The following is a 21,544-nucleotide window of genomic DNA, read 5'->3' as shown; positions in this document are numbered from 1 at the left end:
TAAGACACACGAGTAAGAATTCCACTGTGCCGTCTGTACAGGTGACATAAGGACCCTGCACAACGGTGACAGAGCTCAGACACTAGAGGGCGACACAGTCAGGGTTATCATCAGTACAATTCGGCCTCAGCAGGTGACCAGACTTGGTCAAGAAATTCCAACTGGGACCTGAGCATAAGACAAAGTGGTCTTTGGCCAAGACGGAACCATTTAAACAAAAAACGTTAAACTGAAAAGAGCCCCGAAAAGCCAAACACGCCAAGAGTCGCACACCAAATGTAATTGTCATCCAAAACATAAAAACACAAGTGGCCATGATGATTGAAGGGGAATTCTGGGAGAGATTACCTAGGCAACGGCTGATGCAAATGTTACAAAATGGCGGCGCCCATAAACAACACAAATGGCACAGCAGGATGTTGCTGAAGATCAGAAGCCCCTCAGGAAGGCGGAAGGAGAACCAAATCCCAAAACTGAACACCTTGAGTTCTAAACAAACGGCGAGCTCTGGTTTAACTCCAAAAATGTCCGAAGAAAAAACTTCAGAGAAAATGCACAAAAAAAAAAAAAAAAAACTCCTAAAACGCCCCGAAGATAAACAAGCAAGAACGGAGTCCCTAGGGGGCGATGCGGTCAAGTGGTGAAGGTCAAGAGGACAGACACTTTGAGGTCCCTAATCAAGGGGCCTGGCAGCGTCAAGATGTCACAAACCGCTGCACGGGTGACAATAAGACCACTCAACACCTGTAAAGGGGGGCACTTCAGTACGGGCCGATGCCATTCGGATCCACTTGTTGGATTTTCTGTTTAGATGCGCCAGCCGGGAGCTCATGTTGATGCCCAAGCTGTGCCAGTGCGTACTGCTGATACCCTAAAAGTGGGCCGTCGTTACCTTGAGCTGCCATCCCACTTGGCCAGGATCTAAACAGACAGGCCTGATGGACTGAATGCTCCGCCTGTTTGACGTTCTCTTATGAAACCCCTGGAGACGTCGAACTCGCCGCCCACTCGTTGCCAGCTGAGGTGGACGTCCACCTGATTGTTGTTGTTGGTTTTTCCTCTCAGATGACTTCAGGAGTTCATATTTTCCGTCTGAGAGGTTTACAGTACCGCGATCCAATGCTCTCTTCTCGTCCTCGAGGAGTCCGCCACTCACGCCTGTGCGTACCTGGAGGGGGACGTCAACGTGGCACTGTGTGGCACAAGCTTCTGGTGTGTAATTCGGCGCGCCTATCACTCGAAATTTCCTGCCACACGCAGACACTTGGCTGAGCCGCTGTGATGCCATTGATGGCTGCAGTCCCAAAAACGCAGGGGCAGATGATCACGGTGACGGTGACAGTGTGTGTGCTCGGCCTCACCTGCAGGGTCGTGGTGGCCGCGCTGTGTGTGCGTTTGGGTGCCACTCCCCACAGAACACATGCAATATGTCAGATTTACGGAAACGTGAACCCGAGGCCACAGAAGAGAACTGGTCTGACTGGCACCTGGCGGCTCCACAGGAAACACAAAATGGTAAAGGAGGCCCAAAGGCCCCCATCCCCCCCATGGACACAGGGGGGCATCAGGAATGCCAGTCAGGGTCTTCTGTGATCTGCAGTGAAGTGCTAGATTTGAACCCAGTCAGGTCTGTCATGGCACGGGGGCACAGGACAACACGACTGCTTCTGTCTGTACATGATATAGCGCCTTACTATAGTGTCTATGCTGCTTCTCTCAAATTTTCATATCTATCCGTGTCTCATGGCACTGGAGGGTGGTGACGTGTGACACGTTGTGCAAGTAAGATTGTCACTAGACCCTGAACATGTGACAGTTGGGCTCCGATCATCTACCTATTTATAGCGCCTTTCCTATGTGTTGATAAAGTATACGGTGACTTTCCTTCCTATCTACACAACTTGATGTTATATAGTGCCATCCCTATCTGCTTCTCATGGTGACACATTGGTTGGAGAGACATGTCACTGGACTGCTGACGTGTCACAGCCTGACTACTGCTGCCTGTCTGCTACTCTTCCTCTCGTCTCTCCCCCCAGTATAGGGCGCCTCTCTCATTAAAGTATCACCCTTTATTGGTGCCAGCCCTGTCCATCCATCACTGCCCTGGACTGTGCCAGTGTGTTCATGTTGGCAGGCCTGTCACCGGACTCTACGACTGCTCTGCCACTTCCTGGAGCCCACTGGGCATACGGCTGGCCTCTTTGGCTCATTCACAACCCCACCCTGGAGACCTTGGTGCCCTCCAGTCTGCACTGCCAACTCCTGCAACTCTGAAGGGACTACAGGGGAGCGTCAGCCGTATTAATACTGGCACGTGTGCCATTAAGTCGACCGCCAACTAAAAGGAAGCACAGTGCCACTTTCTGATGCCATGTTAAACAAATAGATGGACAGGTTGGGCATGGAATGAAATAGAGTGGGAGAGATGGAGATGAAGGGCACTATATAACAGATGGACAGAAACGACAAACAGCCAAGCAGACAGAAATGAAAGGCACGACATAAGAAACAGAAAAAGACAAGTGCTGGGCACTAGCAGTGTGATCAACAAACACCCTTACATCTTCTGTCACTTATCTGGGTGCGGGTCATGGGGGCAGCAGTCTACACAAAGATGCCCACATGTCCCTTTTCCCCTCCAACTTCTCTGCTACTCTATTGAGCCAACTGAGAGATGTATAGTCTCTGTGGTGTGCCCAGGCTCTGCCCAGACGTCAACTTCTCAGAGTGGCATCCTCACCAGAAGCCCGAGCCACCTCAAGTGGCTCCATTGGAAAATCAGCAGCTCTATTCCCCTCACCCTAAAGGCACAATGAAAGGCGCCATATAACAGATAGACAGATGGCAAAGGCGCCCTACAACAGGCAGCTTGTAATGGTCCAATGGAGAGATAGAAAGGAAAGGCGCTATATAAGACACAGGAAGCAGAGGGTGATGGTGTGAGGAACTCAATCAGAATTGGGTGACATTAAGAGTGGAGACCAGCAGGGGGCAGTGCAGGGGCGGCTGATATCGTTAATATCTAGAAATGATTTAGATAGGAAGATAAGGAGCAAGCTGGTGAAGTTGGCAGATGATACCAAGACAGGTGGATTGGCAGATAATTTGGAATCCGTCATATCATCACAGAGGGATTTGGACAGCAGACAGGCTTGGGGTGATTTGTGGCAGATGAAATTTAATGTCAGCAAATGTAAAGAATTCCACATAGGAAGGAAAAATGTGAGGTTTGAATACACAATGGGAGGTCGGAAAATCGAGAGTCCACCTTATGAGAAGGTTTAGGAGTCGTAGTGGACTCTAAGCTATCGATGTCCAGTCAGTGTTCAGAAGCCATTAAGAAGGCTAACAGAATGTCAGGTTATATAGCGCCTTGATGTGTGGAGTACAAGTCACAGGAGGTTCTGCTCAAGCTTTATAACACACTGGTGAGTCCTGGGCGCAGTTTGGGTCTCCAGGATATAAAACGGACATAGCAGCACTAGAGAAGGTCCAGAGAAGAGCAACTGGGCTGATTACGGGGGGCTACAGGGGATGAGTTATGAGGGAAGATTAAAAGAGCTGAGCCTTAAGGAGATGAAGAGGAGACCTGACTGAAGGGTTTAAAATGATGAAGGTTATCAGTCCAGTAGATCGAGACGCTGACTTTAAACTGAGGTCATCAAGATCACGGGGACACAGTTAGAAACTTGTGAAGGGGAAATTTCACACAAACATCAGGAAGAGGACCACAGACACCAAGTGGAGCGAGTGACCAGGCAGTGTGGTGGGCAGGAGGACTTTAGGGTTCTTCAGAACTCAAGTGATGTTATTTTAGAAGTACCGTATATACTCGTGTCTAAGTCGGGTCTTGAAACCCTAAAAATCGATAACAACATCAGACCCCGACTTATACGCCCGCTCAGATATACACTTACATTTTTTTTTTTTGCTTCCTCCAATCTCGCACAAGTTTCTTAGACTCGTCGAATTTTGTTACCAATTTCTTTCGGCACTTCGACGACGTTTAATTTAAATCCAGCTTCATATTTTCTTCTCATCATAGATAGACGCTCAAACGATAAAGAGGTAGGAGGGTGTGAGATACAATAAAAAACACAAAACAGTGCAAACACCGCTTCCGAATAGTGCGGGTATCACCGTGTGGTCACGTAGGCACAATACACCGTGGTGACTCTCCCAGGTGGGCGGCCGTCAGCATGTCACCATCTCTTGGACCAATAGCAAGAGTTTTCCCACATTCGAAATTACAAAATACCGGAAATGATACGGTAAAATCAAGCCCCGTGAGTAGATACGGTAAGTGGACAGGACTGGCGCGCTTTGGTGGGCTGGACGGCCCGCTCTCAGCCCATGTGAAAGGCACTATATAGAACAGAGGTGGTAAGGAAGTCCTGACTGAAGTGGCCCGTTTGGAGTACAACAAAATGTTTTTTATTTGCATGTCCAACCAAAACGTGAGCTACTTGTGAAAGGCGCTATATGAACGCGAGTCAGCAGGCAGACATTGAAAGGTTTTGTTTTTAGACTTGCGGGGTCCGCCCCGATGTCTCTTCACATAGCAAACATCCAAACTCATCCGCACTCTGCTGTCCACTCGATAATTTAAATAAAACACAATCATGGGGTGTTCTTCCTTTTCTCATACGACGTACAACAGAAAAGAAACAGACAGAGAGGACGGGCGCTGCACAGCTGGCACTGGGTCACTGACGGACTGACAGCTGGCACCGTGTCACCGACAGGCAGCAGCACTCGTATCATCCAATGGAATTGTGAGCTGAACGGCGTGGCCATCAGGCAGCAAATCAGCACTCGCTGGAGCGACGACAAACACAGACAGACAGGAAGAGAAAGGCGCTATATACAACAAAGTGGGACAGACAAAAGATGACAGCCGCTGGATATGATATGAAAGGTGCTATATACTAACAGGCACCAGCGTGTGACAGACAGACTTCCCCCCCACACACCCGGACCTTCTCACCAATCAGATATTCCATTGAGACCCCCGGAGACGGTTAACCCCAAAATGTTGTCTGGACCACAGGACTTCCTCCCATCTAGTAGCGGGATCTAAAAACAAGATTCCCGTACTGCGTGTTACTCTGGAAAGAGGATGCTGGCACACCCAACCCAAAGGCAGCGACACATGAAAGTCTGAAGGATGGCGCCACGTCAACTCACAGAAACTTCTAGACACGAACCAGAAGAACTGGAGAGAACTCCCTCGGGGTCCTGCACACAAACCGCTCACCAGACCCTTAACGGGCATCAGGCACTTACCTTGTACCTCATTTTGGGACACGAGTGGATGTAGAAGCCCAGGTAGTAGAAGCAGAGCTGAGCGGAAGACTCCTGGAGCTGCTGGGTGAAGGCGATCTCCCTGAAACAGAGCAGGAAACAAAAGCCGAGATGTGAAGAGAGTGCCACACATAACCCATCCACCCTTGGCACCGCCCCAGCCACACGCCGTCATTTACCACTTCTAAGGTTTTCCATGGCATGAAAGAAGCCCACAGATGTGCAAACCTGGCCTGATGCTTGACCCAAATTCACCTGACAGACACATCCTGCCCACAGGTGCCAGTCCTGAAGCTCTACTTGATCCATGAACTGCCCACCCTGTGACCTCAGTGTCTGCTATGTCCTGCTGATCAGACCTAATAAAGTGACACTCTCAGTAAGGGACGGAATACCAGCCAATGCCACCCTCCTGCAGCTCAGGCCTCCGCCACACTCTGTTTTAAAGTGGACCAGCATGCCCGTGTAGAGAGCCTGCATTAATCAAGACGGCCGAATACTGGTGTGGGCACACAATGTCCTTATGCTACACGTGTGCAGTGGTGTGCGAGGTCCTCTGTCCTGCACGCAGCAGTCTGGTACAATGACACACACAGCCAAGGCACCATCAAGAGGACAGTACCCAGCGGAAACTGACTGGAAAAATAGAGCAGAAGCTGGCACTGGATGAGAGGGCAGAGCAGAAGTCATTTTCAGCCAATCGGTGTGAGACAGACTCTCAGAGCTCTCATAGTGGTCACCATAAGGATGCTGTCCAGTCACGTCTACACTTCTACAAGGTGGGCACAAGGAGGTGAGGGCAGAACTGGGGATGGCAAAACAAGTACCCAGTGGACACCGAGAACAGAAGCTGCCATTGGATGAGCGGGCAGAGCAGAAGTCATTTTCAGAGGAGCAGAGTACACAGTATGCCAGGTGAACGTAATCACAAAAATCAATGTATAAAATGTATATAGCGCCTTTCACAATGAACACCATTTGCTGAAGCCTCACACTCAAGTCTTTTAGTAGGCAATACACTGGCAAAACACCAACAGGAGAGCCAACTGGGTTACCCACTGGGCACTAAATGGAAAAGGCAAGAAGAACCTGCCCTGCAGAAGCCCCAGTGAGCTGGCAGTATGTGAGGTGCACTCAAATCACAAAGTCTCCTCCCCAAGCCTCACTTTATATAGCGCCTTTCACCACGGTGAGCACCAGGCACTTAGAGACCCCAGCTGGTGACATCACTGGGAGTCAGCCAATCGGTGTGAGCCAGACTCTTGGAGCTCTCCTAGTGGTCACCACAAGGATGCTGTCCAGTCACATCTACATTTCTACAAGGTGGGCACAAGGAGGTGAGGGCAGTACTGGGAATGGCGAAAGGGCTGCCAAAACGACTGTCCAGTGGGCAACTGCCAGAAATGGCAAGAATCGTCTGCCCTGGAGAGAGAAGAGCGGAGCAGACTTCATTCATGATTACCCAGCAGGCACTGCACAGAAAAGGCCAGAGGACCCCTGGTGAGCCAGTGACTTGACTGCTAGTGTGGCACAATCCTTGTTTTATATAGCGCCTTTCACCTCGGTGAACACCAGCCATTCGGTCAGACCCTGGCACCTGATGCTGCCCAGCCACTGCCACCCCAGCTGGTGAAGACCAAACCTGTGACAAACCCCCACGGCGGCCAGTGGGTGACATACAGTAGGATAACCCAGAGGGCTCTGTGCCAGGAACCTGCCATTCACAACCCACGGGCAGTCGACTCCCTGACTGTTAGAGTGCCAGGCGACTACTTCTGCTGTAAACGCACCTTTCGGCACTCTGAACGCCACTTTGTGAGCATTTAGTTATCATCTTTAGTGTGTGAAAACATGGATGGCATTGAGAGGACAGCTGAGCGGCTTACCTAGTGGGCACGGACGGAGTGGGAAGGCAAGGGAGCGGGCTAGCCAGCTGTCAGTGTGCCAGGTCAGCTTAACCATAAAAACCAAAGCCCCGTTTTAATGTTCATTGTACACGGAGCCTTTGCCAGTCAATGCCATTTTGTGGAGTTAGTGACCACTAGGAGGAGACATCACTGGAGCTCTTATAGTGGGCACCACACTGACCTGTCAAACTGCGCCCATCCCTCCGCAAGGTGACCAACACCCCAAAGCCTGGCAAACATGGAGGAGTTAGCTGAGCCGAGTACCCCAGGGCCCCTGAATGGAGACAGCGAGGAGAACCTGGAAGTGCGGAGCAGACGTCACCCTTGGGCTGGCAGAGTACCCAACCAGGAGAAAAACTCGGGTGAGTAGCTGTACCCAACTGCCGGCAAAGAGGATTACCCAGAAGGCACTGCACCGAACAAGTCAGAAGAACCTGGCATCGGACTCAAGTGCGCAGCAGCAGCAGCCTCCATTCTTGAATGAGCCCACTACCCGACTGCTAGTGTGCCAGGGACACTTCATCATGCCACTCCATAAATCCTTACTTCATATAGCGTCTTCCACCATTCTGTGAAGCTCCACAGTTAGTGACCACTGGTAGGTGGCATTACCATGAGGGCCCCGTCTGAAGGAACTGAACGGATGGTGCCCACGGTTTAGCCCTACAGACCCACCACTAGGGGCTCAGACATGAGGAGACACACCAGGGGGCACGTCACCCTCACCCAGCTGTGAACCTTCCTCCTTCCTGCCTGCCTGCCACAGGGGTGACGAGGCTCAGGCACGCCTGTGCCGCTCTCCCATTTCCAGGTGCCTTTCACGTTAAATCCGTGGAGCTTTAGCGGATGTCACGCGGGCTGCAAGATTCGGCGTGCGTTAAACCCGCTTTTATCGCCAGGCAAGTCTGGTGCTGCCTCCTTTGCCTGAAGGGAGGAATTGAAAGAAAGAAAGAAAGAGAAAGGAATGAAGTGTTGAGGAGGAGGAGGAGGAGGTAAGCTGCTCACCCGGGGGGCTGCTGGGCCGGCAGGGCTGAGGGTACATCGTCTCTGTGGCCCCGATGCCAGCGTGTCACACACAGGGCACTAACCACGCACTAACGCTCTCCCTTGTCCTGGCCTGGAACTTACTGCAGTCACTGCCACATCGCAGCAAAGCATGCTGGGACATGGATGGCTAGCCACTGCTTTCCCACACCACGCGGACGGGGTGCGCTAGGCCAATGGAACGGACTGGGACTGGAGCCAAACCAGTGCATCCGCCCAGCACTCAGAGGCGTGGAGGCTCGGTGCCAGGAGGGAGCAGCGCGGGCTTGGCAGTGGGCCACCCAACTCAACTCAGCAGGCATGTGACTGACGGCATTGGTCTGCTGGGCGTGGGCGGCACCTGGTGGTCACAATGTGTCACTGCACTGTGGAGGAAGCTTCTGATGTGACACACAAATGACAACGGTGCCCACTGCCTGCCCCTGTCTAGGCAGACAGCCCTGGATTTGGAAGGCAGACAGGTGACTGTCACTACTAACAAGTCAGAGCCACCTTTAAAACAACTGACCTGGCACACTGACTTGGCAGAGTAGCTCATCAGTTACCTGAGGGCGGAGTAGGTGCCAAGAGACAAGGCAGAGTAGTCAGGGTCATAGTACAGGTAGACGGAGGAGACGCAGCTGGGCAGGATGTCGATGACTCCAACGGCGATGATCTTCCCGTCCAGCCAGTACTGTTGGTGGAAGGAGCCATAGCCACACTCGGGCCCACTGGGCGGGCAATCGGCCTGTAAAGACACAAGGAGAGAGAGAGATGAGCGGTGGGTATCATGTCTGACACAGGCGCCCCAACGGGTACAACTAAAACTCAACACTGTGAAATCAAGCCCCTGGCACCCCATGCTGCACTACACTGAATCACTGCCAGCCTTACACACTCACAGTGTGCGGTGCCAACTCCCTACTAAGTGAGAAAACTCTGTGCTGGTGTGGCAGAAGAATGAAGTCCTCGATCTCCTGGCACACCTCTCTCTAACAGCACATATTCGCACCCTCTGAACATTGGGCACCTGGTCCTCAGGGCAGAGAGACCTAATGTCATCACCTTTGGGGTGGATCACCATGGGCGCATGGCACACTAGGTCAGCCCCCCACAAATGACCCTCTGGCCCTTGAGTTGGCCAAACTGTGTCACCCATCCATCCATCCATCCATTTTCCAACCCGCTGAATCCGAACACTGTGTCACCCACTGGCAAAATCGAATCCACTTCCTGGCTGCAGGCAAACGAAAATACTGGCGAATTGGGGGCCCGGGGGGGTGTGGGGAACCACAAATGGAAGACCCTTCAAGCTCAAACAAAAGGGGAGAGGCCCTGAACCAGCACCCCCAAAATATGCAGCAGAATAGCATTGGCATGAACACAGCAGGAAGGGCAAGGGAGCAAGAAGACTCCTGCCAATCAACAATAGGGTGGCAAATGAGAAGCAATTCAAACAATGAGGGAAGGCATAGCACTGGGGGCACTGAGAAAATAAGAATGTTGTGTGGCAAGGAAGTGGCACCCTCCACTGCAACCCCCATGCCCATGCTATGCTAGGAAGGTGCAGTTGGGCACATCTCTTATGTATGGCAGAGCCGTCCCCCCCCCCAAGCCCCTCGGAAATCTCGCTCTAGAGAGACATGGGCATTGTCGTGTATGAAGGTGAGAGAGTGGGGGGCACCACAACTGGCACCCTCCGGGCTCCCAGTCCACTTCAGGTAACTGCACAAGCAAGAATGCCAACATGGGCCACAGGTACTAGCACTGTGCCAGCTAACCCATTGACTTCTGTATTTAGTTAATGTGCGCCACTGCAGTATGACAATGTGCCATGCCAGGCTATCGGGCAGAGAGCCCAGCAGTGAGATGGAGGGCACACATTTACGACAGAGTTTCTTATTAAATTAGATAAACGTACACACAGATTGTGAAACTCACTCAGTCAATGCCAGGAGTGCTGGGCTGTTCTCTGTGGCACGAGGCACAGGGCAGTGGCCAATCCCAAACTGGACGCCAGTCCATCACTCGCAATAACCAAGCTGGGCCCAGCCGGTCATGGGAAGAATAATGTGAGCCCTGCGCAGAGACCCCTCTCAAGACTTGAGCCCAGGATGGCACAGCGGCGTGGCACTCGGCTGCCCCTCATGAATTTGACAGGAAATTAGAAATGGGCATCAGCAGTGGACCAGCCAGCTGGGGTTCCTCCTTTCCCTCCAGCAGCTATTATTGTGTCATCGAGGGTAACTGAACCATTGTCAAGTCAAGTCCCAAGTGACCACCAGCATCGGACCCCACTGAAGCAGGAGACGTCCGGGGCCCTTCAAAGAAATGAACCAGCAAGGGGTCTTCACTGGAGTGACTGATCAGAACACAAAACAGCTCACCAGGGGTTACTGCCACTGCTCTCCGACTGCAAGTGAGGGGGCACTTTCTGGAAGTGACAATGCGGACCCTTTACTGTGTTAGATAAAACCACAAAGCACTTTACACTCCCACCTGACTGTAACGGAAAGCATATACTGTACGGCCTGTAGGGGGCACTTTACTGCGTCAGATACCGCAAAACACTTCACAGCCAGTAGGGGGCGCTTTATATAAGTTAGCACACATACAGCCAATAGGGGAAACTCAATATAAATGACAGCATGCGCAGCCAGTGGGGGGCTCTTTACGACGCCACGTAACATCACAAGACGTTTTAAATGGAATCACTGGCCCTCCTACCTGCCCACAAGTGAAAGCTCGCGCAGCCAGTAGGGGGCGCCTTACTATGGTAGATAATACGACAAAACACTACAGCAGGAATGTGCAACCCCTGTGGTGGGGCAGAGGGATTGGGGGGGTCCTGTATTACGCTACAAAATATCACAAAACACTTTACAATGCAATTCAAGTCCCTTGCATCTGATTGTACAAGAGAGCACATGTAGCCAGTAGGGGGCGCTTTACTATGGTAGAGAATACAGCAAAACACTTAACAATGGGACTTCTGCCCTACACAAATAACAGGAAGTGAGAGCACAAGCAGCCAGTAGGGGGCACTTCATGCAAATGAGAGGACTTGCAGCTACTAGGGGGCCCTTCACCATGTTGTGTAATATCACACAACATTTTAAATGTAACTAGTGCCCCCCCAACCCCACTCCCCCGGCACACACCACACCATATCTGACTGGAAATCAAAGCTTAGCCAGCCAGTAGGATGTGCCATGCTATGGTAGATCACAAAATACCACAGTCAGTTGGGTGTGGGGGGGCGATGGGGGATTATGTGCAGCTTTTGGGGAATGGGGGGTTGGAACTTATTATTATTTAATTGTATGAGAGAGCACATGAAGCCAGTTGGGGGCGCTAAACCATGTAGCATAACATCACAAAATGTATTACAATGGAATTACAGTACTGCCCCTCCAATCTTAGTGTAAGTAAAAGCACATAGATAGATAGAGTAAGGTGCTATATAATGATAGATAGATAGAGTGAAAGGCACTATATAATAGATAGATGTGAAAGGCACTATATAATAGATAGATAGATAGATAGATAGATAGATAGATAGATAGATAGATAGATAGATACTTTATTAATCCCAAGTGGAAATTCCCATACTCCAGCAGCAGCATACTGATAAAAAACAATATTAAAGAGTGATAACAATGCAGGTATAACAGACAATAACTTTGTATAATGTTAACGTTTACCCCCCCTATAAATATAATATAAATAAAATATTTAGCATATTTTATACTAGATAAAATATAAAAAACACTCAGACAGCCAGTAGGGGGCGCTTTATGTAAGACAGAGTGTGTGCAGCCAGCAGGGGGCGCTTTACTATGTTGCTGTACATCACAGCTTCAGAGCCCCTTACATCTCATTCCACAGCACAGAACATGCAGCCAGTAGGGGGCGCTACACGGTGCCACTTAGTACTACAAAACATTTTGCCTCTGATCCTAGGAGACCACTGGGTGCTTCTCTTGGCAGACAACATTGCAGAACATTTAACAATGAAATGAAAGCCCCTCCTGTCCTTAATGTAAGTGAAAGCATGTGCAGCCAGTGATGGGGGGGTGTTACTATGCAAGATAATATCTAAGACCTCCACAGCCAGCAGGGGGCGCTTTATGGAAGTGCAAGCGTGTGCCTCCAGTAGGGGGAGCCATACTATGTTACACAATATCACAAAACACTACACCAGAATTAAAGCCCCCTGCATCTCACTGTATGGGAGAGCACATGTAGTCACTAGGGGGCGCTATACTATGCCATGTGATGTCACTAAATATTTTACAATGGAATTACTGTCCCTCACACCCAACTGCAAGTGAAAGCAGGTACAGCCAGTAGGGGGCACTTGACTATGCTAGCTGGAATTGCTGCCCTTCACATATGATAATGTGAGCGTAGGCAGCCCCTGGGGGGGGGGGGGGGGGGATTGTATAATATCATGAATCACTTTACAATGAAATCAGAGCCCCTTGAATCTGACTGCATGCAAAAAACCCATGCAGCCAGTAGAGGGCGCTGCACTATGCCAGATCCAGACCCTACGGTTTCCAAAGTTCGTGTAAACTCCTCCCGAGTGAACACACTGGGCAGCCACGAGTCTCGAGCATGTCGGCTGGCGCTCTGGATTACGATTTACCCATCAGACGACGTCCCCATTTTCTGAGAGGGGACGGCGAGTACAAGCCGGCCAGACACGCCCCCCGTTCAGTCTGAGGAGGAGGAGGAGGAGTGAAGAAGCTGCTTCTCTGACTCGGGAGAAGCCCCTCGGGCTGGTATTGTGCATAGTGTTAGGATGCCCTCAGCCCCCGTGTGTGCCCTCTAAAGAGTGAGAGTGCCAGGCTAGGCTAGTCTAGGACGTGACAAAGAGCGCGGTGGTCTCAAGAGTGACCTAAACTTGTTCACAGTTTTTCAGTCTCCTCTCCGGACTTTGTCCTTGTGTGCCTGTGAGTTACTTCTGGTGCTTTCATTAAAAGAAGTGAGATGCGCCTAGAGGGCGCCACTGAGCAGGGGGGGGGCCGCCGTGCCGTGCTGCAGTGAGATTTTCCGGCGTTTTCTCCTCCTCCAGTGTTTATAAACAGCCCGCCAGGGGGGCAGCAGCACAATTCATACAAGTCTGTGAAGGGGCAAGTAAGCTGCGGATGACCCTCGCCCCCATGTCACAGGCCGTACACAAGCCCATAAACAGCAGCAGCAGTAGTAGAAGACCCAAACCCCCCCCCCCCCCCCCCCCCCAGCACGTACACGCAGGGACCGCAGCTCTGTTTCGCTTTAATGGAGCCTAATTGAAGACATGTGTACCTGCAGCCGCAAAAGCGACCCGAGGCTCGGAAATGTCAATAAAGGGAGAGCTTGGAGAAAGGAGGATGGCGTGAGGCCAGCGAGGGGCCGTGCTCGGCTTTGACGAGGTGATAAAAGCACATTTCCTATAAACCCTAATCAGCTCCATTAGAGCTGGGCAGCGGGTGGGCATGGGGGGGGCTCCGCTCAATTGTGTAATTGTCCTGCTCGACGATTTCATTAAAGGCGGCTGACGACGCACAACGGATGTCACTTAGCCAAGTGTTTTTTTTTTTTTAAAGTCAAAACGCTGCACTTCCCTGAAATCCGCGGCCGGAGTTCATCCCATTTGGATTCTTTCTGGGTCAGTTTGGAATGGGCCATCATTGCTGTTGACGTCAGCGTGGTGCCATCGCAATTGGTATAGGCGCCAATGTGGTGGAGGTGTTGGCAACTGTCCACGCAGTGGCGCAACACCCTGCCGCTGGTATACAACATGGTGGCACACAGACAGCACTCCGGGTACTCATTTAAGACAGAAGACAAATTCCCCCCCGTTTTAGGCCTAAGGGGTGGGACACTTATACCTACCACTTAAACCCCATGACTGTAACAACTGAGGGGGTGGCACGCTGGCATCTCCAGACAATGCTATGTCAAAGCCCCACTGGCATCTGATTGGCTGTTTGGGTGGGTGGGGGGTTTTGATCAAGACGGAATGTATGGAGGGGGGGGGGGGTTAGGTGCCCGGCCAAAGCAAAAAAAAAACCACAAAGAGGGCAGAGCATCAAGAGCACAAAGTGAAAGCACTTTGAACAAGAGAAAGGCGCTATATAAATACAATGTATTATTATTATTATCATTATTAACTTACCTCCAAAGGAGAATCGCAGAGAAATCGCCGGAACTGCCACCCCAGAAGCAAACAGGAGGACAAAAGAAAAAGGACATCAGTTAGAAGCTGCTGCATTTTGGGCTGATCAACACTAAAGTGCAGAAGGGCTGCCCAGCCACAGGAGGGCGCCACACATAAAGGAGGTCTCAGGTCAGTCGGGCCAAACCAACAAGCAAGTCTGAGTGTATATAGCGCCTTGACCTGCCCTGCAGCTGACCACAGACACGACATTCAGAGCAGCGCAGCCCGCTAACACCGGGCACTGGCATCACCATCACACTGCCAAGGTTTCCAACACCCCCAAGAAGGTGTGTTCTGGCTCTGGCGCCCCCTGTGATCTGACCGTCCCATCACTTTCCTAATGTTGTTCCTGTCTCTCTACACCACGCTGCGCCCGTTCTCCCACTGTGCCAGTGTTTACTGGACTTGCGGCGCAGTGCCCACCTTTGTTTAAATACAAGCTTCTCACTTGTCACCCTGGCATGGAGTCTTCTTGCTCCCGTTGCCCATCCCTCTGTTTTCGTGGCAGTACCACCATGTGTGGGTGCACTCCTCCATGCCCTCTCCCCTTATGGTATGGCAATGTGTTTTGCACTGCCCAGCTGGCATGTGTGTTTTCAGTCAGGGTCTCCAATAAGGGTGAAATCGTGTCAGTGACGAGTGTCCAGCCCCCACTTACACACGCTTACCCTCGGGCACCCCCACACCTCTTCTCTCGCGCACACAGCGCCCCCTGGGGCCTCGGTGGTCTCACGTTGTGGTTGCCACGGCGCTGGGGGCCCCGCCCGCTTGCTGATCTTGCACAAACCTTCACTCCCCCTGACCCTCTGAACTTTTGGCAGGCGGCGAGGCTGCTGGTCCGTGTCGTTAAGCCGACCCCCCCACCCCTCCGAACAGGAAGCGTCGCACACTTGGCCTGCTATTATTAGCCCCTTATGGAACCTGGAAAAAATTCCTGACTACTGTAAACAGCTCCACGCAAAGAGTCGGCCTCACTGCCAGCTTACGCAAGTTTCCAGGCTTCGGGACAAAGAGGGGTCCACGCCGCGAGATGCTCGACGCCATCGGCAGACACCGAGGTGAGGCCGGCCAGCCGGCGCGCCCGCTTCGGAGACAGGCGGTGGTCTCGGGGGGGGCAGCCGCATGAACGGACGGGCTCAGGCGAAGGGCAGCTCTAAGGTCGCTGGTGTGATGATGGCACATGTGCTGAGCCCTTTGGCTACAAGTCCCCTGGCTTGGGGGGGTCCAACTACAGTGAGCTCGGTGGTCAAGATGCCCATGACACCTATGTGAATGGCGGCCTCATCACTGGCATGACCACGATGACGAGCCAATGGCACCTGTGCCCTCACATGGCATCATCAGTGGCTTGCCAGGTCACTAACACCACATGCCCGTCGTCCCCCTGACAGAAACGGCTTTGAGGCTTTAGTGAAAGTACTGGAGGCCTGTGCCCGGGTGGACGAGTCTGGCATCCAGCATAAGCAAATGAGCACCACGGGCAGGCCTTGAGAACCTGTCAGCTGTCATGGCACAAATCTAAAGCGTCTGCGCTGAAAATGGCCGATGGCAGCCGGACAAGCCGTCGGAGGCACAGTACACGACCCAACAAGCTCACGATACACACATACCAATAAAAAGTGGGCAGCGTAACAAGTGCGCCGTAAATCACCTGGGGAGCCATAAAAGTGGCCAAATTAGAGGCCATTATCCGGGCATTAGAGCTCCAAATGACTCACCAAACTGTTCCAGGTGGGCTTTTCAACTTAACGACTCAAACTCTCCTCCCTGGCACAGAGACCGCGGCATCCAAGCGCCGCCAGCAAGGGGCGATAAAGTTGCTGAAATCCCAAGGGGCCAATACGGGCACGGTTTGGGGGGGGGCAAAACTTTTCCACAAGTGGTGGGAAAGAATTAAAAGAAAAAATAAAAAGGATACGTCCCTCTCTATAAATACACAAAATATATAGAGTGTGTGTGTGTGTGTGTGTACCTGTATAAATACACACCTACATAGAAAATACAGAGATACCGTAAGTACAAACAGGAGGTAATACCACCACAGGACGAAAGGGGGCGCTCTTGCTGACAGAACTCGGAGGGACAAGTCAAAGGATGAATGACCTCGTCGTCATTAAGCCCCGCCCCTCCCAGGCAGCACCAGAAACGGGCAGCCAGCCTTGGACTTGCCAGCGACTGAGGTGGCACACTCAGGACCTCCACTTTCTTCTGTGTTTAAAGCACCCAGGAGTGCTCTTTATTTCTCAGCTGTTGGCATTACTCCTGATTAATTATTAACTCAATATGAGATCTAGACATACAGATAGATAGATATATAGAGAGACACACATACACACACGCTGTGGTACCCATCTAAGACGAGTTGAAATCAACGAAGACCTCAGCACCACCTACTGAAATGTATTTTGTAAAGCATGCACTTGTCATTCCAACAGATGGCGCACCACAGACATTCGTGGTAATAACATGCATTTCTACACACGTTTGAGATGCTTCACCTGTTGGAAAGACAGAAACACAGCAAGCGGGCGGGCGGGCACACAGATACACGAGACCCTTATCCTATCGTTAAGGTGGATATATAGGTGAGGAGGCAGCGAGGTGACCCCAGATGTCCACTGAGGAGATGGGATGACCACCTCAGCAGCACTTTGTCAATCGGGTGCTCACGACGGCCAAACAGCACTTAAGAGGACTCTGATGGCATGAGGGGAATGTTTCTGTGGTCTGATGAGACAAAAAAATGGAACTCTTTGGGCAGAAATCCAAGCAGTATGTCTGGCAATGTCCAGGCACAGCTCACGGCCTGCCTAATGCCATCCCTGTGGAGTTGGCATCACGCTATGAGGACAGGGAGACTTCCAGGATAGATGGAAGGACGAACGGAGCCAAACAGAGAGGACCTGGGAGAAAAGCTGCTCTGGGTGTGTCAGCTCCTCTGACTGTGGCGATGGTGTCCCCTCTCAGCACGACGATGACCTCAAGCAGTCAGCCAAGACAATGCAGCAGTGGCTTTGGGACAAATCTCTGAGTGTCCTACAGAACATGCGAGGACAGACCTGAAGATGGCAGCTTACAGGCTCCTCCCATCCAATCAAACTGAGCTTGAGAGGGTCTGCCAGGAAGAGGAATGGGATCAACTGGCCACATCCAGGTATGCCAAGCTTGCAGAGACTTGCCAAGAAGATCTGAAGCTGGAACTGCGGCCAAAACGGCTTCTACAAAAGTACTGAATGGAGGGTCAGAATAATCCGGATTTCACTTTATGATCTTTAATTTGAAAATCTTTCTGAAAACATGCCTTCACTTTGTCGTGGTGGTTAATGGAGTGTAGATTAATGGGCAAAAATGGCAACATTTTCCAATAAAAATTAAATCTACAATAAAATGTGCAAAAAGGAGTGCGAGTAATTTTTAACTGCACCGTATATACGGAGACATCTCAATATCGCTCTCCATATCTAAAACACACACACACACAGAGCTGGACCTGCCAGTCTCACACACTCGCCCTGATGACGGGGGGTCTTCTATGGAGGAGGAGTCACAAGTCACAGTGGCTCACCGGTCACAACTGTATTGGGATGGTGACAAAGAGAAAATAATAAAAATAACACCCAGGACATCTCAGCAGAAAGGAGACTCAAAAGTCAGCTGGAAGAAGGTTATGTGGGCCGATGAGAGCAAAACTGACCCCACGAAGCGTCACATCCGCCCTGACGCAGGGTGGTGGCCTCAGTGATGGTGGGATGCTTCTTACCTGCTGGTCCTGGAAGGCTTCTGGGGGAAAAGCGAATTCGGGGAGATCATGGAGGGAAAAACCTGAGGGGGTCTGCAAGAAATGTGTGCCTTGGGAGACGAGAAGGACGTGTGGCTGGCGGGCTACCTGACCGGGCAAAGAAGAAGGGACAGAGACCGAGAGAGACTAATAGTGACTGCGCGATTAATGGCGTTGTGTTGTAGATTTCTAATCCTTTTAGTCTGCTCTGTAACATTGGTCAGGGTCAAACAGCCAAATGGACTCAGCTGGGCTTCAATGGTGTAGAACAATAACATCTGAAAACCTCAAACATTCACGCAGTCTGACACTCCATAAATAACTGAGCTCAGACGGGCACCAGCGGGCAAAGGGGCTGCCACACATGACTCCTCCACACTCACAGAGCCCCCATTCACACCACACTTTACACTGGTGCCAAGAACTGCCACCAGAGCACTAGCTGTCCTCGACCCCCAGCACCAAGCAGATGCCACATGACATGTATGTACGTGTATATGTGCTGGTGCTGCTCTGCCATTAGGCATCAATGCCATCTTCAACCCACACTCCATGGCAAAGGTGTGTGGGCGACAAGTCACTGCACTCAGAAAAGGCGAAAGAGAGGAAGAGAGAGGCGTACCTCCGAGTCGGAGCAGTCAGCGGGCGAGTCCTTGTGGACGGCCATCTGGTACCTGGCATACAGGGCCGCAGACTGGCTGTAGGTGGCGCTGAACTGCGGATCATCAGAGGAGACGGGGACTAGCCTCACCTTCAAAGGAGCAGGAAGAGTCCAGGACGTTAGTAGCAGCCAAATCACAAAGCCGGCCGGCGGGCAGAGCAGGTCACTTCTCTGAAGGCGAGGCTAGCGGTCTCAGTTCCCTTTACTAAACAGCCTGCCAGGCAGCGCCACACAGACAGACGGGACCCCCTTTTGAGTTCCCTACACATCACGCAGGACCCCGACAGACTCGCCTGGGGGGCTCTGGGGTGTAAGAAGTCTCTGCCAAGGGACTGACCGACTTGAGGGCTACTGAATGGAGTGGCCACACCACGGGCACTGTAAGTGCGCCCCTCATCTCTTCCCAAGAAGACAACTGCGGGCAGCTTTAAAGGAGCGGTATCAAAGACAGGCAGCATGCTGTGCCAGCTCAGTTTCTCACGCCAAGCGCTTGCGCTGTGCTGACCTGGCTTTCTGAGGGCTTGTCAGGTGGGTCCTTGTGGATGGCCATCTGGTAGCGTTTATATACTTGGTAAGAATCTTGGAAAGTGGCATTGAACTGGGAGCTTGCTGGAGACGACCGCACTAGCCTCACCTTCAAGAGAAGTCAAGACAAAGAGCCCACCGTCAGTGCTGGGTGCCAGCCCAGAACCCAGAGCCCAGTGGCACAAGGTGTTAGCAGCCTGCTGGGGGCAGTCTCACCACCTAGCACCACCCTTTAGGCCTTCTGTGGTTAGTGACCGCCATCGGACCACGTCACTAAGCAAGAAAGCCATTAACTGCCCAACTTCAGGGGCACGGGGCTGTCTGCCACAAAATAAAAATGGGCAGGTGGGTGCCGCACTGCCAGCTGTGCACACATCTCATGACACATCACTTCAATTTGCTGCTAGCCAGGACAATAATAACACATGACCTGTGCCAGCGACGCTCACCTCCAGCTGGCTGGCCACCTCAGTTGGCAGCGACTCTGCAATGAGCTCCTTGATGGACTTGGCTGGGACGGACAGAGAAGGTGCTGGCAGGGCCTGCGTGATGCCACCGGCCTGCTGCTTTTGGAGGAGCTTCTGAAGGCGCCTCTCTCTGCGCATCTCCTTTGCCTTTCGACAGGGCGGCCGATGGGGGTCAGCGCCGAAACCTGGAAGGGGGGAAATAAGACACAGCCTGAGAAATGAGGGGGACTACAAAAAAGCTGAGTGGTTTCTGTGGTCCAGTAAAACTGTGGACAACACCCAGCAGCACGATTAGCAATTAGAACACCGGAGAAACTGCGAGGGAATCACGAGGGCATCCTCGACTGGTGCCAGCTCGTCTCTGAGCTGCGTGACTGATGGTGTCACCAAGTATACTGCCCTCTAGTGACTGAGGGCACCGTCCTCCAGGGTCTGTGCTCTGTCACTGATGTGTCCAGTCCCATGTCACCATACCAGTGTTGGGAGCTCTGCCACTGATGGCATCCCTGACTACACTGCCCTCTAGTGTCTGAGCTCTGTTACATTACACTGCTCTCCGTAACTCATACTCATCCGGAACACATCGCCCTCTAGAGTCTGAATTCAGTTACTGTGGGTATCACTAATTATACTGCCCTCTAGTGACTGATGGCACCTCTGACATCGTCCTCCAGGGTTTCTGTTCTATTACTGATGGCATCCCTGACTACACTGCCCTCTAGTGTCTGAGCTCTGTCACTGATGGTACCTCCAACTAAGTCACCCCCTTGGCATTTACAATCTCTTATTCATAACCCTGACTACACTGCCCTCTAGTGTTTGAACTCTGTTGTTGCTAAATCCTCCTCTTAGTGTTTGCAGTCACTCACCGATGGCCCTGACATCATCACCCACTAGTGCCTGCTGGTATCACATCGCCCTCTAGTGTCTCAACTGTGGTCCCCACTGCCCCGTCTGCACTCCTTACTTGTGCTCATCAACATGCAGTGCGTTGTCACTTATGATGGCCCATTTTATTTGTCCTACACATTCCATTTTCAGGCCCACTACGTTCACAGACACTTTGTCCCCTCTGGTCACCAGGTGTCTCGCACTGAGCCCTGTGTCAGAGAGCCATTCATTTTCTGTAATACCAGGGCAGTGGCGGGCTCTAGAAGAGCTCAGGGCCACACAGAATACGTTTGTATTTGGTTTGCCATATCTGTGCCCACTCAAGCAGTAACAAATAAAAACGAAACTGTGCCGTCATAGTAAATAAAAAAAGGAGTGTGCCAGCCAGCCATAAAAACCAAAGTAACAGAAGGAGCTTTCTTTGCTTGTCCAACACACACGACAGGCCCGGATGTCACTAAAGTGCATGGGACATGTGCCACTCGGTCACCTCACAGGTATGTGGACCAGTTGACTGGTAGTCATTAGCACCCTGCTGCGTATCTACAGTGGGCACTCGGGGAAGTGGTAGGACCACTCGGGTCCCAATGACACTGGCAGTGTTCACAACCTGGACGTCCGAAGGCTTGTGGACTGCTGGCAGGCGTCACTGGCACGTTCATCTGGGTTATTCTTTTAGAATGTTGGTCAGTTCACTTTGACGGGATTCCCCTCGCTCAGTTTGCTCAAGTACCCCCTTATGGACTTTCAGGTGATTTGGGTCAGCTGGGAGCCCAC

At 51.7% G+C, this 21,544-nt stretch overlaps 1 protein-coding gene across 2 annotated transcripts in view; it reads right to left on the bottom strand.

Annotated features, from left to right (window-relative positions):
• LOC114669411 (arginyl-tRNA--protein transferase 1) overlaps window positions 1–21,544 on the bottom strand; it is a 59,277-nt gene that overhangs the window by 7,474 nt on the left and 30,259 nt on the right. Inside the window, exons 6-10 of one of the 2 annotated variants that reach the window (XM_028825625.2) lie at window positions 19,859–20,061; window positions 19,390–19,518; window positions 14,404–14,436; window positions 8,804–8,985; window positions 5,290–5,389 (exon numbers count right to left, since the gene is read on the bottom strand). In XM_028825625.2, the coding sequence (XP_028681458.1) occupies window positions 5,290–5,389; window positions 8,804–8,985; window positions 14,404–14,436; window positions 19,390–19,518; window positions 19,859–20,061 (647 nt within the window). Of the gene's footprint in view, window positions 1–5,289; window positions 5,390–8,803; window positions 8,986–14,403; window positions 14,437–18,845; window positions 18,975–19,389; window positions 19,519–19,858; window positions 20,062–21,544 lie in introns of both variants that reach the window. The other variant, XM_028825626.2, reaches the window with a different exon arrangement.

The sequence above is a fragment of the Erpetoichthys calabaricus genome, chromosome 2 (assembly GCF_900747795.2).
Source record: "Erpetoichthys calabaricus chromosome 2, fErpCal1.3, whole genome shotgun sequence".
NCBI lineage: Eukaryota > Metazoa > Chordata > Cladistia > Polypteriformes > Polypteridae > Erpetoichthys > Erpetoichthys calabaricus.
This window is presented reverse-complemented; position numbering and strand designations above follow the sequence as displayed.